At 49.3% G+C, this 17,331-nt stretch overlaps 8 protein-coding genes across 8 annotated transcripts; 2 read left to right on the plus strand and 6 right to left on the minus strand.

Annotated features, from left to right (window-relative positions):
* Positions 1–1,587: 1,587 nt before the first annotated feature.
* On the minus strand, positions 1,588–2,415 carry NCS54_00930600 (Hypothetical protein; the record flags this gene model as incomplete). Its single annotated transcript, XM_053154658.1, has 1 exon — positions 1,588–2,415. One exon carries the CDS (start codon positions 2,413–2,415, stop codon positions 1,588–1,590), a length of 828 nt encoding a protein of 275 aa, XP_053010633.1.
* Positions 2,416–3,160: 745 nt separating this feature from the next.
* Positions 3,161–4,661, minus strand: NCS54_00930700 (Hypothetical protein; the record flags this gene model as incomplete). Its single annotated transcript, XM_053154659.1, has 2 exons — positions 3,161–4,138; positions 4,191–4,661. The coding sequence occupies 2 exons, from the start codon at positions 4,659–4,661 to the stop codon at positions 3,161–3,163; spliced, it is 1,449 nt and encodes a 482-aa protein (XP_053010634.1).
* Positions 4,662–5,731: 1,070 nt separating this feature from the next.
* NCS54_00930800 (Hypothetical protein) lies at positions 5,732–7,550 on the minus strand (the record flags this gene model as incomplete). Its single annotated transcript, XM_053154660.1, has 6 exons — positions 5,732–6,216; positions 6,266–6,966; positions 7,022–7,114; positions 7,170–7,283; positions 7,337–7,407; positions 7,464–7,550. 6 exons carry the CDS (start codon positions 7,548–7,550, stop codon positions 5,732–5,734), a joined length of 1,551 nt encoding a protein of 516 aa, XP_053010635.1.
* A 1,358-nt stretch (positions 7,551–8,908) lies between these two features.
* On the minus strand, positions 8,909–10,322 carry NCS54_00930900 (Hypothetical protein; the record flags this gene model as incomplete). Its single annotated transcript, XM_053154661.1, has 2 exons — positions 8,909–10,157; positions 10,210–10,322. 2 exons carry the CDS (start codon positions 10,320–10,322, stop codon positions 8,909–8,911), a joined length of 1,362 nt encoding a protein of 453 aa, XP_053010636.1.
* Positions 10,323–10,809: 487 nt separating this feature from the next.
* NCS54_00931000 (Oxidored-FMN domain-containing protein) lies at positions 10,810–12,087 on the plus strand (the record flags this gene model as incomplete). The annotated part of the gene is made up of 1 exon (XM_053154662.1): positions 10,810–12,087. One exon carries the CDS (start codon positions 10,810–10,812, stop codon positions 12,085–12,087), a length of 1,278 nt encoding a protein of 425 aa, XP_053010637.1.
* A 57-nt stretch (positions 12,088–12,144) lies between these two features.
* On the minus strand, positions 12,145–13,062 carry NCS54_00931100 (Abhydrolase-3 domain-containing protein; the record flags this gene model as incomplete). Its single annotated transcript, XM_053154663.1, has 1 exon — positions 12,145–13,062. One exon carries the CDS (start codon positions 13,060–13,062, stop codon positions 12,145–12,147), a length of 918 nt encoding a protein of 305 aa, XP_053010638.1.
* A 490-nt stretch (positions 13,063–13,552) lies between these two features.
* On the minus strand, positions 13,553–14,567 carry NCS54_00931200 (NmrA domain-containing protein; the record flags this gene model as incomplete). The annotated part of the gene is made up of 3 exons (XM_053154664.1): positions 13,553–14,002; positions 14,066–14,485; positions 14,535–14,567. The coding sequence occupies 3 exons, from the start codon at positions 14,565–14,567 to the stop codon at positions 13,553–13,555; spliced, it is 903 nt and encodes a 300-aa protein (XP_053010639.1).
* A 510-nt stretch (positions 14,568–15,077) lies between these two features.
* On the plus strand, positions 15,078–17,289 carry NCS54_00931300 (Hypothetical protein; the record flags this gene model as incomplete). The annotated part of the gene is made up of 4 exons (XM_053154665.1): positions 15,078–15,333; positions 15,388–15,603; positions 15,653–15,984; positions 16,042–17,289. 4 exons carry the CDS (start codon positions 15,078–15,080, stop codon positions 17,287–17,289), a joined length of 2,052 nt encoding a protein of 683 aa, XP_053010640.1.
* Positions 17,290–17,331: the final 42 nt, after the last annotated feature.

Here is a 17,331-nt window from a genome sequence, read left to right on the forward strand (position 1 = left end):
CAGAAGCGAATAGACAGCCTTTTTACATAATATTAACGCTCAATGCTATACTATATGGTAGCATAACTTCACCGTGTGATTATTGTCGTGGCAGTAGTTATATAAAGCTAGCGTAAGAAATCATGACCGGACAGTGTTGGCAAGAGAGACGCTTTTGCCAATAGTGAAGTCATTTGTCACCGCCTACGAAACACATCTACATTTCTCATTACTATAGTTCATTAATGTTCCCGTAGTTCAAGTGATTTGAAGCCCAGACTTCCAGTTTTACTTTTTGCTGGCCTTCGTCTACGTGTGGTCACTCTGTGAGGTTCGGGTAACGCCCACAATGTAAGGCTAGAAAACGGTATTAAGAGTTTAAACTCATCAGGGCTGATTTGAGATGGCAACAGGTGCTTATATGTGGCCTTGTTGAAACTCTCAATAGGGCCGAGATGGGCTCATTGCAAAGAGAGTGGATAGTCGACATACCAACGGGGCGGGTTGGTTCACTGCTGAGGTTGGAGTTTGTAAATCATATTCGAAATGTCTTCAAGGCTGTTGAAAGGCTCTTACGGGGCAATTTCTAAGACAAAATACGGAGCTTATAAAGAATATTCCAAAAGGTTGTTCAATTGAAGAATTGCGGCCATCAAGGGGCTTGTCCTAAACTTCTGCGCGCTTCAATTTTATATGACAACCCCTATTTTACATCATCCTTCTTTTTCCGGTCTGATATTCATCCTCGAATATTCTTTAAACACTCTCAGACCTTTCCGTCTTGAGGATGAATTCGGTGCTTGAGAATTTGATCTCCGTTCTGGTAAAATTTGAAAGGTCTCCATTCGATTTCTCTTCTATAGCCCGAAACCATTCATTCCCTCACGTCAAGAACTTGATTTGGTTTCTCTTAGGTAGTACAATAACCTGTCAAAGATCTTTCTTCTCTTTCCTCATCCTATCACTGTTGCAGTGGGTTCAGGTTCGTCGTCACCAAGAGCCGTTTGGATACCATGTTGAAGCTTTATTATGGTAATGCCTTGCAAAGGGTCGAGGTGACAACTTTCAATCATTATTTGACGGCCTTGGGAAGTCATACCAGCGCATTGCCTTATTTTGCATGTGGCCCCTGAAATCTGGCTATGTGGTTGATGTGTTTGATGTGCTTGATGTCGAAGAAGTCGAAGAAGTGAATCAGGGTTAGGGTCAGGGTTAGGGTTGCCACTCGGCAAAATCAGCCTAACAGCTGTGCTTCCATTGGGACTCGCCCTTTCCTCACTATTCCTCCAGTATCTATACATCTGCGGCTCATTAATTTCATCAAGCGGTGGACTTTGACTATAGCAAAGAACGCAATGTTCACACTTCATATCATTGTTCCTGCGGTACCACTGCTCACATATGTCGACTACAATCCGAAGTAGCAATGCATGCCAAATCAGAACGAAATTCGCACAGTTGAAGGCACACTCCCCTTTCAGCCTTTCACATTTTGGTGCAATTCTCAAAGGAAACTCATATAGCAGTTCTATCATTGCGTTCCATCTCTCTTTATCGGCCAGAGCTACTATCAAACGGCATCTACAAACCCCCAAAGTGACAAACCCATTACAGGTTCTGCTTCACCCGAGAAGCCCGGGCCAGCGCTTCCAAAGGCTTCGTGTCCGCCAACACCGTAGCGTAGGAGCCGAATCGCACGTGAACAGCGCGCTGCGGCTTTGGATCCCAGCAGTAGAACCTCCCAGTGGAACGCATGTGCTCCAGGTCAATGACCACAATGGACTCGACAGGCATGATCGTCTCGGTCCAGAACAGGAGGTAGAGGCTATCCCGCAGCTTTAGCATCTTGCACTCCTCTGAGTCTGCCAGCCCCTTCTCAGTTCCGTCGAGGCAGTGCCACGTAAAGGTGCCTTTGTTCAAGTAGATGTGTTCATAGGCATCCCTGGGTGTATATCGGTACATTATGTGCTTTCCGATCAATTCTTCAGTTTCGGGGAAAGGCGCCACTGTGTTGCTGCCCTGGGCGCTGGCATTCATGAACTTGGTCCATGTTCTGCGCTCCCCCTTGAGGTCGTGGAAACCAGAGACTCCAGCCAGGCATTGGCCAGTGGTCGTGTCCAAAACCAGAGTGACCTGCTCTTCGTATGAAGGCTTGTAGAAGTCTATCAAGAAGATGTCTGGTCGAACTTCATAGGCTTCGTACGCTGCTTCTCCAGTGAGACCCTTGTCCTCTCCTTCCAGAATCTTCCATGTGAGCTTGCTCGCATCACCAAAGATATGAGAGATCTTGTAGCCGTTATCAAAGGTGTGCTCAAGGTTTCGGCCGCTTAGTTTGGAAGTGGAGGGCATGAGATGTTCCCGAAACCCGTTTGCCATCTCCTCAAGGGTTGGCCACTCGGAGACGGGCACAAACTTGGGGACATCGGATGTTGTCATCTTAAGAACGAAGAGTATGATGAGTAAGTGTGATTTTAGAAATGAAGTATGCTGTGGTGAAGGATCTAGACTTGTCTTGTGCTGCCGTCCTACATTTATAATCGAGCATGCTCCAGTTGTATAACTATTAAGAGTAGGCGAGCATCGTAGGCCATTCGATGCAATGCGGGGAGATCGGACTTTCTGCCCTGAATAGGTTTGGCACAAGAAATGATTCGGACAGTAGAAAGCCGAAACTCCTCTGTCGCCGGTTTGAACCCCGTAGCCAACGGAGGCTTGATTAAATCATGGCTCTTTAGTCACAGGCTTCTTTCTATTTCTTTCACACTCCATCAACACCCCACGATGGTTAGATGGGTCTCTAATCATAGGACATGCCTGCTGATTCAAGATAGGAGAGGCCGCACTGACGCATGTCTCTATTTCGCCTGTCTATGTGGTTGTGGCAACTCCAAGATAGCGCCATACTTCTTTGGGAGAAAAAGTCCGAGGCTCCACCCGTGACAATTGACTTGACTTCAGGAGATTGCCACGACATCATAACTTCGGACTTTGATTCGGTTTCAAGAGAGGGAAACAAAGACCGAAGTCCCGAGGTGAGCCCAAATCTCCCTATATCGGGCTTTCGGAACCGTTCCGAGGCAGTGAACCTCCGAGGGACCCGACACAGATATCAACCTTACGCGGCATGCGGAATGGCATGATCTAGCACGGTCGATAGACGAATGGCCACAGGTGATGATATTCATCCGAGAATAGTCTCAAGCTGCTTTCCAGTCATGACATCGATCCAATGCACATCCATGACATGCCCTTGTCCGGTGCTTGACACCATCGAATCCATGCGTGACCAGACTTCCTCCAGTATTGTGCCAACGCGGTTGATGGTGTGTAGGCCGATGGAGAGAAACGACTTGTAGAACCTGTTGCGAACAAATTGCCTCCAATTGTTGATCAACTGAGTATGCCTGCTTTGCGCAGCATCTCCATCAACCGCGACCAAATGTCCAAGCGTGCTCCCAGCTATCAAGTAGACCAGGCTCTGGATGGCGATGGTACGAGAGTTGTCTGGTATAGTCTCGAGTATCTCTAGTATGTCAAATGCAAGGCCAATAACAAGCTGTGACTGTTTGTCTGTCTTTTTGACCTCGTCGAATCTGCTGGTCGAGTTGGTTGCGATTTCTGGAAACGCTCGATACAGCTCAAGGAGGGAAGCAAGTCGGTAACTGCGGGCCATCTTGACAAGATGGGATGGCGGGGACCGAGGATCGCCAGTGTCTTTGACTAACCCAATGAGAGGAGCTCGACTTTTGAGAATGGCTTGTTCCAGAGTCGAGGCCTCCTCGATCAATTGAGCGAGAGCTGCTGTCTCACCCTCAGCAAGCCTAGGGCTGCGCAGACTTCTCCGTTTCCTAACCATTGTTCCAACCTTTGCAAGGCGGATAAAGATGTCTGTCGCCACCCCGGTCCAGGGACAGGGTTGTGATAGTGACTCCGGGGCTGGATCAAGAAAGACGTCGAGATACGAAATTGCTTCCAAATTTTGGTCGAGTAGAAATGATACCATGACCTCCCAGTACACCATTGAAGATACAATGAAATTCTGGGCCATGGAGAGTGGTCTGAGGGGCTGCTCAAGACCGTTTGTTGCCATCCATAGCTTGAAGAGATGCCGAGATCCAGTGAGGTGACACAAGCCGAGGGACGAAGGGTCATGCCAACTCTATACCAGAGTATTAGTAACTTTAAGTGTTTGATCGAGGAGAATGACCTACCGAAGTCATACCTAGTAGAATAATGCCCAAAAGAGTGTCATCCTTAACAAGCAATCCTGGGGATGACCTAACCAAAGCTAGATTCCCAGGAGGGTGTGGCGGTATGTCAGTCTTAATCTTGGCAACCTCGCCGAAAATTCGTGAGATTGCTTCAGTCTGGAAGCTCAGTGATATAGAGGAACTCTCCCCTTGGTTCTGGTAGAGATGGGCTGCGGATATGCTCATAACGCAAGTGAAGAGGAGAGGAGAGGTATCCATCATCTTGGTCACGCGTGATCGAAAAGGGTTTGCTGAAGAATCAAAAGAGGAAGCGACCTCGCAGACAAAGGAAAAATAGTGGCCCAGGAGGATTGAAACCTCCCCTGCTGGGACATAGAGGGATAAGTCGGAGTTGGTTGAAGCGACACGGGTAGTCAACAACTGTTTTTCCTTGTTGTTTGACTCTACACACGAGGGGTCTTCATCACACATCTGGTTTAGGGGTTGATCGAGATCATGAACCAGTGAGTTGAATAGGTGTGCGTCGAGCGGTGGTTGAGGCTGGTCATTACTGTCGAGTCCAGGAGCCAGCAAGGACAACGACCAAGCAAAGTCAAAGTTCATATCCGATGCACCTGGAGAGAATTCAAGTGAATCGCATTCGCCATGGCCTGGTTGGACTTGAGGCGACGAGACATGGGCGATAGGCCTGGACAGCTCCTCCGCTTCCCTCTCAAACAAGGTAGGCCCAGGACTTGAGGGAAGTGTCAGATTCCTTTCGTGCTTGGTAGACCACTTGACGGAGCGAGCATATCCAGGACATTCGATGCCAGACTTGAAGCAACGGCGACAACCTGGCAGAGCTTCATCGCATTTCAACTTCTTTGAGATGGTGAGTAACAACTTGATAGTGAGAGTCAGTTGGAGAACCTACTCGCCGTTTGCAAACAGCACATCCCGCTTAATTGTCATGTTAGTTAGCTACGTTTATAAAACGAGACTGTGATTAGAAGGATGACATACTCCTGGTTTTCTTTGACCTACGGGACCGAGTCGATGGGCCGCTTCCATCAGAGTGAAGTCCGCTTGGAGATGAGGACTGAGCTTCTCGTTCTACTTTCTGAAGAGAGCTTGAAAACGTCGAATGCATAATGATAAAAGAGACAAATGTTGGTGAAAAAGGCCAAGGATCTGGTTGGATTGATAGATGATGCAAAGTGGTTGATGATGATAACGAGAGCAGAAATGCGGGGAGAAGGTCACGGGATCTAACTGCCTAGTTAGTCGCCGTGATTGGCCCACGGGTTTGCTCTCCTTGCCGTTGGAACAGCATCGGCTTTGACAGGTCCGTAGTTAGTCTCTGGTTATTTACTGCACAGGTAGCTTTAGATGCCTCTCGCTAAGAGATCTTAAAGTGAGAGCTACGTAGTTATCAAGAGAAGCGAAATAGCGTCATGATCAGGCCGAGCCAGGTACATAGTCAAAAATGTGAACACTTTCGAACAAGTTGTAGCATAATAAACTAAATGTACAGCTAGATGTTCTGGGCCCAGTTCCATTTCTCACTCTCCCACCGATGCACTCTCCGTGCCATTGGTCTCGATCAGCGGCCCAAAGTATCTCTTCCGTGCTCTAAGAGGCCAGTAGACACAACCAAATATGACAGCGCCGCCAAGAACAACTGGCGCGTAATTCATGTTTTCAGCGGTAATAGGCTGATAAGGGGGAAAGAGTAAGAAGATGCTCGTGAAAACGAGATAGACTATCGCAACGACATTCGCAACGATTCCTGACTTGCCCAACTGCCAAGGACCCCAGGTCAATGTGTTTGGTCGGGAAATGCGGCGCCAAATCAAGAGAATTATAGGCATAAGATATGAGATCTGCAGGCTCACTACGGCCAAGGATAAAACAGCGTTAAAGGCTGTGGTGGAACCGATGTTGATGAGTCCGAGCAGCATGAGGAGAACGGTCGTGGTGAGGATCGCGATGGTTGGGATTTGACGTTTTCGGTCGATCTTGCAGAGATGCGTGGAGAATGGGAGGCCTGTAACTCTACCAGTCAGATAGGCGTCTCGCTTTCATCGGTATCGGACACTTGCCTTGGTCTCTAGCAAACGCCCACATGAGTCTAGCCGCAGACGTGATGAGCGGAACTGTGGAGAGGGCGGCCATAACCGTCACTGCGCTCGTCAAAGCAGTAGTCGCCGCTGTACTTCCAGTAATGTTGTAGAAGATCTGGATGATCGGGAACCCAGTTGGGGTGTTCAAAGCCGATGTGATGTCACCCATGCAGAACAACAAGGCGATCAGAAAGCCAAAGCCCAGGGTTCCGTTGATAAGAATAGACCCAACCATGGCTCTTGGGACACCGGTTTCGGCCCTCTCCATCTCTTCACTTAGATGAGTGGCTCCGTCATAGCCAATAAGCACATAGCAAGAGCTCAAAAGTCCGATGCACCAAGCTATTCCGTCGCTAGCCCACCCAGAGTTGTTCTGGAAGTCAGTAAAGACAAAGTCGGCCGAATGTTTGGTTGGAGACACGGCGACCATGACCACCAGGATGATGATGAAGAAGATGACGTGCAGCGCCATGGTCACCTTTTCTACCAGCGGTAGGATATTGCTGCATAGAATGCAAATGCCAGCGGATCCTATCAGGATAGCCCAATAGAGAAGAGTACCGTGCCACCTCTCAAAGGTATACGAGGTCGGATAGTTCAGGACTAGCATGCCCTGAATTTGTGTTCCGGCGAGAAATGGTGCACTTCCGGCGACGGCGATCCAGCCCAAGGTGCTGTTGCGACGACAAGTGTCAGCCATTTTTATGGCTCTGATGCAGTAACACTTACGAGATATATCCGGCAAGCCAGCTGCTCACCGGGCGTATTCTCTTGGGACACAGCTTTGCCACAAAATGGTATTGCCCGCCGGCTGTTGCGTGGCTGCGTGTTCTCCATTAGTCACAGTCAACGGAGAGATGGGCAGGGGTATGTGTACCTCGAAGCCAACTCGGCGAGAGACAGAGCAGAACAAAGTGATCCTACAAAGGACGCAATCGCCCCATAGACGAGCGAAACTGGTCCTCCGCTTACCAAACCCGTTACCATTGTGCTGTTGGAGGGTTAGGAGGACGGTAACTGAGTCCAGTCATGACTGTATCTCACCTGCAAAGTGCCTCCCACGTCGCCATCAGGCTGACGCAGGTTGCCACCATGGCCGTGAGGGAGAAGTTGCGCTGAGTTTTGTCAGAAACTCGCCATTTCACACAACTCCCAGAATGATTTCTCATACCTTGACCTCTTGGGCATAGCCAAGACGCTCCAGATGATGATCATCTCGATTGCCACTGGGGGCTTGTTTTTCGTGATCTGTCTCCATGGTGGTAAGATGGCAAGTCTGTAAAGATCTGAGGATCTGTGGTATTCTTTCCAGCAAATGCGAGCTATTGTCTTTGCATTTTCATCCTCCCTCTCTCTCTCTCTCATCGTGGTTTTATGCTGTTCGGAATTTTCCTTATCTCGCCGACAAGGTTCACCGAGATTACAGACAAGGAGGTCATCTTGCCCGCACTACGCCTTTACGGGAAGAAAAGTCCGAGCCTGCGGACAAGGGACAAGACGCTAACCACGCACCCCGCCTTTGAAATCAAGATAGTGTGGCTTCCATCCAAGACCTTTTCCTGAACGGTGACTTGGAGAGCTGGGGTTGGGGGGCAGGCGTACCAAGGCGGGTCGTAAGATCGCCCTGATTATCTCGCAGCAGTAAGATAATTTGATCCATATCGTAGGCGGTGTTCTCGTGGCTTTGCAGCATCCCGAAAGTCCGAGCCAGGGACCGTATCGTGCAGCCGTCAGTTGTGGGATGCCACGCCCTCAAACCCGCCTCTTCAAACTTGCAATTACACAGCTTAAGACAAATCTCAATCCAAGAGATAAGACGGGAGTGAACAAACCAGCTACAGCTATCTCATTAGTTGCCATTGTACCTAGTTTCATAGGCACTGCTACCCTATTGTCCATCGTGCCGTCATGTGGGTAACTTCTCCCACCATTCCAAGTTATCTCCGGTCATGCAGGCCCCTGATCCTCCGGGCTACATTTCGTGATAATTTCGTTAAGCTCTAGTTTCTCCTATATTCATGTAATATTCTCTCTTGAGTTGTCCATTGACCTGAATATCCCCTCCAGCAATTCATCTCAGAAGCCACTTGCGGGTTTACGGTGGTTTGGGACCTGTATCCCTGATTTACACTTCCTCAGATTTATATACAAAGTAATGGATATCATCCTAAACACGATCACGCTTTCGGGCGCATCCCATGCAGATTAAATGGATACTACTTGCCCTTCAAATACCGCTCTTTTCAACGACAGAGCTGATGGAGACTGTCCTTTTCGCTGATAAGGGGGATGTTACCGGCCGGCGGGGCCTGGCTAACTGGCTGGCCGGTTCCAGCCCCTGGTGTCGAGAACCTTCCAGGCTTATACTATGCCAAAATTACTGGGTTTTGCATTAAGACCAGTGCCCAATGGCCATTACCATCTGCCTGAGTTGATGGTTTGAATGGGTAACTTGGTCATGTCAGGGGAAACGCAAGCCTTTTGGTGGGTGGAGCGGTGGTGGGACTTTATCAGCAAGGGCTTTTGGGAAGCGTAAGATAGTCCAAATGGAAAAAAAAAAAAAAACGACACGTTCATTGAAGCTATGAGATACTTGATCCGAGTATAGGTATGAAACTACCATGTTGCATGATGATTATGTAGAGCTGCATATGCCATCGAGCTGTTCCATAGCCCCTCAAGTATGGGACGTCTCTCCAAAATTTCAATGGCAGCCCTCTTAACTCGGGTGTCATGGCATCTCGTGGCCACAAAGTAAAGAGCCTCGACCAAACCTCCAGCGGGGGTGAATACCACCCTTGCCTCTAAGAATCTCGAATCCTGCATGATCTCATTGACTAGCTCCAGAATCTTGCTGGCCCAGGTCGAGCTAGGCTCCGGTGCTTTGCTTGTATTGCTGCGCCAAAGCTCAAATTTTGCCCCAGTCAGGAGTCTTCGGATCTGCAGACACTTGATGGCGGTGCCTCCTTGGGATAAAAGCGGACCAAAGTCAAGATCCCAGGTTTGCAGGTGGTGATACAATGGCATATGCTGATGGAGGCAGGTGTTTTCGTGCTCTGGTGGCCCTGGTGGTGCTGTCAACTGAATGGATGCATTGTGGAGTCTCTCAAGCTGGCTGGTAGCCTTCGTAATGGTTGCAAGGTGTCCACTACCCCAACCATCAAGCACAACGGAGTGCGGAGGCCACAGTTTCATCTTATGTGGATAACTGGATTCCATTATCATGCGTGCTTGGGTGTCCAGCTGGGTGTAAAGAGTCGCCAGGAGCTTTACAGGGGTTGGCGTCGAGTCTTGCGTACTGCCCTCACTGGCACCAAGCTGCCATTCATGGAATAACGACAGCCCGTTACGGAGATGAACGCATGCTTCTTCTTGGAACCCTTGAACGGCGCATATGCAGATGAATACAAGATTAACCATTAAAATGATAACTTGCTGGTCTCTGGTGAGGAGTTCCTGGTTACTCAGGCAATGTTGCAACGAGGTGATCGATTTGTTATACTGAGTCAGGATAAACTGCTTCTCCTGTGTTCGAGATCCATGCTCAGAGAGGATTGATGAGCGGTAAGCTGTGGCCAGCGCAACAACAGCGTGCTGAACAGCTCGGTACGCCTCAGCCGTTTGTAGGAGATCGTGGGTCCAGAATCCAAAATCAAGGGAAGACGCAATCGACATGGCAACCTTGGTTCGAAATATGTATAAGGCCTGCCTCTCTTCAGGGTTTCCTCCTGGTGTCGGCTGAGCCAGTGGCGATTGTGGCTTGCGTGTAGCAGGTCCAAGAATAGCATATCCATCACACTTGCGCCCTGTCGAGGTGCAGCGATAACAATACGGCTTGACCTCATCACACTTGATTCGTCTAATTCTAAACGAGAGGCTTAGTTTCTGATCCATAAACCAGAGACCGAGACACTCACCTGCATGTGATGCATCCAGTCCGTACTTTGGTTGCAAATCTCCTCTGTCGACGAGGCGTAACGTTATGACAGGTTCCGGGAACTTCCGGCAATGGCATGGACTCCTGCCCCATGTCCGGAGTCTAATCCAGGTATCTAGAGATAGACACGTTGAACAGGATACCCTTTGAAGTCTGATGTGTAAGGTAGGTTGGGCAAGTTGAAGACTCCCCATGGCGAAAACTGCTTATTCAGCTTATTAAACATCAACTCGGCCGATCACCAGCAGGCATAATTTGTCGGTTCGTTTAATCCTTCGCTCCACTCTTAGATCTAACGCAATCGGGTGGTGTGCGATCCTTGTCTTCCCATGCTTTCCTAACCCAACGCCATTATGAGTCGAATCACAACATCAAGTGGTGGAAAAAAGGCCAATCAACAAGACTATTTTGTGCATGGATCCAACTCAGTTGGCCATATCTTTCGATGATTTCATTTGGCATTTATAATCCCATGATCATACGTATAAATAGGCGAACAATCGCGTTTCTGTTGTTGAATCTGCATCCCTTACATCCTGTGTTCCCATGATCCCATTTTTATCGACTACAAGCAATTACCATGACACTCCCTTATTCAAAACCGACTCTGCTCGTGGTAGATGCTCCAACTGGAACCGCTGTCAAACCAGATGAAAAGACCCCAACTCTCTTCACCCCAATCAAGATTCGAGGCCTAGAACTCCAAAACCGCTTCGTCGTCTCACCCATGGGAACCTGGAGTGCTCAGGACGGCCACTTGACCGACTTTCACCTCATGCATCTGGGTTCGTTCGCATTCCGAGGCGTCCCCCTGACCATTGTCGAGTCCACGGCCGTGGCTGCCAACGGGCGGACCTCTCCTCAAGACTCTGGTCTCTGGCAAGACAGCCAGATCGAGCCGCTAAAGCGCGTGGCTGACTTTGTCCATGGCCAGGGCCAGAAGATTGGTATTCAATTAAACCATGCTGGTGTCAAGGCGGGCATGATTGCACCGAGATTCTTGCCTAAGGGAGAACTCAAGGTGGCTACTGAGCAGGATGGTGGATGGCCAGACGATGTGTGGGGACCGAGTGCGATCCCTCACACCGAGGCACATGTCATGCCAAAGAGCTTGGCTCTTGAGGGAATTGAGGCTTTGATCCGGAGTTTCGCAGAAGCTGCTCGAAGAGCCATCAAGGCTGGTCTTGGTAGGCAGTCTTCGGCCCACTTGAATTCTACAACTGACATGCAGCCAGATTTTATCGAGATCCACGGGGCCCACGGCTACCTTATCAACCAGTTCCTGTCCCCTTTGACCAACAAACGCACGGATGAGTATGGCGGCAGCTTCGAAAACCGTGTTCGCTTCCTCGTTCGAGTCATCGAAGCTATCCGGGCAGTCATTCCTGACAGTGTCCCGCTGTCGCTCCGGATATCCGTAGTCGAGTGGATGGAATGGAGCGGTGAGCCGTCATGGGATCTTGACCAATCTATAAAGCTAGCCAAACTTCTACCCGGGCTTGGTGTCGACATCTTGGATGTATCATCAGGTGGTAACCACAAAGATCAAAAGATCGACGTTCATCCCAACTACCAGCTTGACCTAGCCAGGACCATCCGAGCTGCGTTGAGAGAAGAGCGCCTAGATTTGCTCGTTGCCGCGGTGGGGTTTATCCACACGCCGCAGACTGCTCACGATGTTGTGCAGCTTGACAAGGAAGACGGCGTGCAGGCGGATCTGGCATTTGTAGGGAGACAGTTTCTCAAAGAACCCGAGTTTGTTCTCAAGACTGCCCAGGAGCTGGGGGTTGAGATCCAGTGGCCGTACCAGTATGACATGATTGGTTTGAACACTCACTGGGGACGATCGTACTTTTAGTAACAACCCTTAGATAGACATTGCTTATTATCAGAGTGCTAGAAGAAATATCCCCATCTACATTATCGCTTTCAGACTCTGAATAACCTTTGCATATGCTCTTTTCTTTTCCTCCGGCTTGAAAACACGCGCAAGGGCATCCTTATCGAATCCATGTCCAGCCCCTTCCACTTTGACAACCTCGATGTCACGACCAGCCTGGGCCAGCTTCTGCCCAAACACCTCGGCTTCGGGACACAGGATATCTCCAGAGCAGACAAAGAGCAGAATATGCGGGGGGAAAGATGACTCTTCGGCGTAGATTGGGGAAGCTTTTGGTGACTTTCGATCCTCAAGTTGGGGAATGTAACTGTCAAAGAAGACGCGCAGTGCCCAGGAAGGAATCGGCACAATCGGTTCCGGGACCGACTTGGCCTCTGAGGGGATGCTAAGGTCGGTTCCTGGGTAGAACGCATAAACTGCCCTAATGTTGATGTCTTGGAACTCGCGTCTCAACTCAGAGGATGCGACCAGTGCCAGGTTCCCCCCGGAGCTGAATCCAGACAGAGCAACGTGGTCGAGGTCAAAGACGCAAGGCTGGCTCTGGACCCATCGCAATACATCTTGGACGTCTTCGGTAGCCCCAGGGAATGGATGTTCCGGCCCTTTGCGGTAATCTGCATCCAGCACGAGGACGTTGGCTTCACGGGCTATCTGTTCACAGAACGAATGGTCCTGGCCCAGATTCGGCATAACATAACCGCCTCCATGCCAGTTGATGACGACTCCTCTAGGCTCGTCTCTGTTGTAGTTGGGGGGATGATAGATCCAAGCGTCAATAAATCGGCCAAGTTGCCTAGACGGAATGCGAATTTGTTTACGGTCGCAAAATGGAGACGGTTGCAAATGACGACGGGTGCCAAGGTAGTTGAAGAAGCGAATCAAAGAAACAATGGCTTTGAGCCTAAGATACTGCCAAAAGCCGTGAGCAGTCATTTTCGAGAATGCCAAGAATTTCTGTCAAGCGTAGTCGACGCAAAACTCGACTTCCTTGCTGAGATTATATCCCAATCGTTATGGATCGGATCATCGTAAGCGGCAGCGTATTGCGTATCCCCGGTGACCCCTGGCCCGACCGAATGAGTCATTCACCGTAAGATCAACCTGGCCTTCATTACGTGATCTCCTCCAAGGTGTCGGACCATGACTTGGGTTAACAATTAACCCTATCATCAAGTATTCCTAGCATACCCAATAATTTTCGCCTTTATATGATGGATAATTACCGGCATCCTAGCACAGTCAGTATTGTGATTACTACTAGGTGATGAATATGAGATATGACACAGAGGGTTACTGATAAAGATTGAATGGCTAGTCACTCCTGACATACATGTACTTTCATAATCACCAAGTACTCAATCCCTTCATTTCATCCCTCTCTAACCAAAGGCCGCATACTGAGTCCCGTACACCAACATTCCAGCTACTTCTCGAGCCAACCCTTGATCGCATCGACTGGATCCTCTTCCGAGAAGCCCAACACTTCCTGAGCAAAGTTCTGCCCGGGCTGAAGCGACAGGTCAGCACCATCTCGAAAGAGTCGACCATGCAACAAAGGATAGAATGCTGCCTCGATATTACCGTTGGCCAGATCCTTTTCAGCAGCTCTCTGAACATCATCAACCTTGCAAGACTTTACAGTCCATTTCTTCCCAGAGACTTTCTCTGCAAGTGCAAGGATTTCCTTTTGAGAAATGTTGAACGAGGCGATCGTGATGTACTTGTTTGACGCTTGGGCTGGATTCTTGAGGATAGCGGCCACAACCTTGGCCACAAAACTAAGGTTGGTCGTCTGAAATCTTTCATAACCTGAGTCAGAGATTTCTGCATTCATGGTGTTTTTATCAAATCCTAGGGATAGGTGCTCCAGCCCCTGCATTGGGTGTGTCAGTCCAACCTTCAAGCGTAATCACACAGGTGTGGCGGCTTCACTTACCCAGTCAAACCACAATCCAGTGGAAATACCTGTCCAAGAGAAAAGCTCATTTTCCTTTGCAAGTTTTTCCAAATGGGCTTGCGTAGATGTCTTGTCGGAAAGCAGTTTGCCAAAGATTGTGTCTCCCAGAATCGTCGTGTTCATTCCCCATTCCGACGGAATGAAGCGCTTCACCTTGGCAGCAACGGCAGCATCGGCAGCCAAGATTTGATATCCCTTTACCGGTGGGACCAGAAAAGAGATGAATGCATCTTGGCCTTCGAGAGCCGCCCTCCAAGAGTCAAACGAGTCATGGATTACCCTCCGAACTTGAACCCCATCGGGGAAAGTAGCCGTGGAAGTTGGTCTTTGCAAAGCGATGACGTTGAAGTTAGAGGCCAAGAGCTCCTTCACCACGACCTTTCCAATATTTCCGGATGCCTTGGTCTTCTGTCAGCACTGCTTGTTCTGCTTCTGATGCAACACCTACTCCGGCGACGGCAATGTTTTGATAGCAGGACATGTTGGCTTCTCTTGCTTTGACGCAGCGTAATGAGGAGATGAGATGTAAGTTATCTGTGCTCACGTGATAGATAAGAGAATGTTGAATGCCTTAGTGTGCAGGAAGAGACTTGTAAACTTGGATGTGAAGCAAAGCAATACCAGGTCATTAAATAGTTTTCAAGTTGATGCGATTTTGAGCCATACTGTCGTCTCTCAAATCAATTTACCCGCAATCTCCCCGTTCCGCTCGGCGGATTTGATCATAATTCTTCACGTTGTTAACTAAAATTTGCATGTTTTAGCATCCAAATCCGAAGACTCAAGCTCTTCGAGATCTCGCCCCACGTCTAACCCTGGGGTTGAAGATGGAGATGGGTGCTAATTCCCCCGAGACGAACAGGGGTTATATCCGTAGGCACGGAGTCGGGGCGCACGATTAATAATGCCTAGACCATCATCGTCCCACTCACAGCAGGAATTCCATTGCATACCACGTTATCTCGTTGATCCCATCGGTGCCTCATCCAACATGAAGCGCCATTCCACTCACGGCCAGTCACCAAATGCCAAGGCAGTGCAAAATAAACGATCTCGGACGTCGCAGACTTTAAGGGCTGAACAAGCCAGTTTCCACGATGGCAGGTCCGCTCAACATGAAGCGGAGGACTACCGCCTCGCCACAGCCAAGATGCCCTTAGATGCTCTGTCGTGTGTCTGGAGAAAGGGCACCAACCGGCACCTGAATCGCCGACATGTAGAGAAACTATGCAATGCTTTCCAGCAAGGTAAGTTAAAGCGACAAGAAACTGAGAACCATTTGCTGGTGCAGTGCAGCGCAGAAGCCGTAAGGCGTATGATGAGCCATCTTGGGCAGCCGGGGCATCACTCGCAGTGCAACCAAGTACTCTCGTTTGAGGACTGGTTGTTGGTCAATCCCAATGAGAAGGCAGAAGTCATGGCAGGCCAGCACAGGATAGAGGCAATGCGCGAGTATGTGAAGCAAACGGGAACAGATAGTAAGGAGCTGTGGTGGACGTGCATCATTTACGATCGAGGTAAGTGACTGCAGCACATGTTACTCAGTGAAACTAACCCCCGATATAGACCAAATTCCGGCAGAGATTAATGTCAAGCTACGTGTCAACCGTCGCGACCTATCTCTACCTGATAGCCATGGCCAAATCTGGATGCAGCTCGTGCTGGCAAATGACCAATGCGATTCTCTATTTCAGGGGAAGAAGTACGACGTGGAAAAGCAAGTTATGAATATCCTACGACTGAGTACCGCCGACAAATTTCCCACTGCTCGACTTGTGACTCTCTGGAGAAACCACCGTTGGAGGCCGATGATCACTCGTTGGTGTAGGACACAGCTTGGCAGGATGACTTTCAACATCTCAACCTGGGATTGGATGGCGAGCTATCGGGTTGATAGCGTAAGTTTACGTCTTCTTTACATATACCGGGCGAGTTACTGATATGTCTCGCCGTAGTACTGGTTCACCACCTTTGAGCAGGTTCTCGAGTCACTTGCTGAGCTACCTGAGGAATGTGCCGACAGCCTGAAGGCTTCAGATTGGGCCAAGCTAGCAAAGGCACTGCCTATCGGGCACACAGAAATGCATGTTCAACAACTCTTTTACCCTGTCCAAACAATGAACGAGTCCAGCGCCACACGTCACCACGGCTTCTTTCTGGAGCTGGGTGACGAGGCTTACAGCCGCACCTATCAGCGCATCGTGGATCGCCCCAGGCTGGTATTTCCAAATGTCCAAAAGCTTCTTAAAACAACGAAAGAGGAGGGTCGGATTATGGCGCAAGTCTTGACCCACGTGGTCGCGTGGTTGAATCCCAATCCCACGGTCATCATAGACAAGCGACAAAACAACAAGCCCCTCATTCGGGAGGATCTCAAACCAGTGATTCGAGAAAGACAGCTCACTTCACTATTCAGAGATGGAAATAGCAGCAGTGGTGTGAACGCCGGGACAATGGGGAAAGAAGATCAATCCACTCAGTTGGAGACACTCTCGGTTCAGCTCGAAAAGGCAGTTCTCGATGCAGTCCGGGACCAAATGGCCTCGTTCAAGTCAGTGGCTACCAAGGACTCTTTGTCCATCTTTCCAAACGACGACAAGGATGGTTATCAAAAACGGTTCGCCAACAAGCCATGGAAAAAGGTGTTGGACACGGTCGAAGAAATCATTGGCCCAGTGTTTGCGTCATCAATTCTGCCAACCACCTTTCAAACTACTGGCGATGCTACGAACCATGACCAGCCAATATCCAAGATTACTCGAGAAATCTGTGCACGAGTCCTCGAAATCTCGGAAGTCGCCCGGAATCCAGCCCTCCAATACCCCGAGGCGTATCAAGAGCTGAGCGCCTCAATAGACCAAGCTGTTCTTCAGTGGACACTGCGATGGTCTCGCCACCAACAGGCAGATGGTCATGACAGGCTAGAGTCTCATGAGATCCCGAAGGTGATCGAAAAAGCTCAAGCTTCATACGAATCACAACAGCCTCTAAACGCATGTTTCTCCCCAAACTTGGATCGAAATGACCAGGATCAGATTGACGCTGCCGCCACCCAAGGTTCAAGATTTCCACATAACTCAAAAAGCAACACGCCACTAGAGAACGGGCAGATAAGATCAAACAAGAAAACAAAGGCGTATTCCCAAGTTTCGTGGCCATCGTTTCAGTCTTTGTTTAGTAGGAACGAGGGTTACTTATCTTGAGGATAAATACTCTCGAAGCGGTAATGGGAACATGGAACGTTT

The sequence above is a fragment of the Fusarium falciforme genome, chromosome 7 (assembly GCF_026873545.1).
Source record: "Fusarium falciforme chromosome 7, complete sequence".
Classification (NCBI taxonomy): Eukaryota; Fungi; Ascomycota; class Sordariomycetes; order Hypocreales; family Nectriaceae; genus Fusarium; species Fusarium falciforme.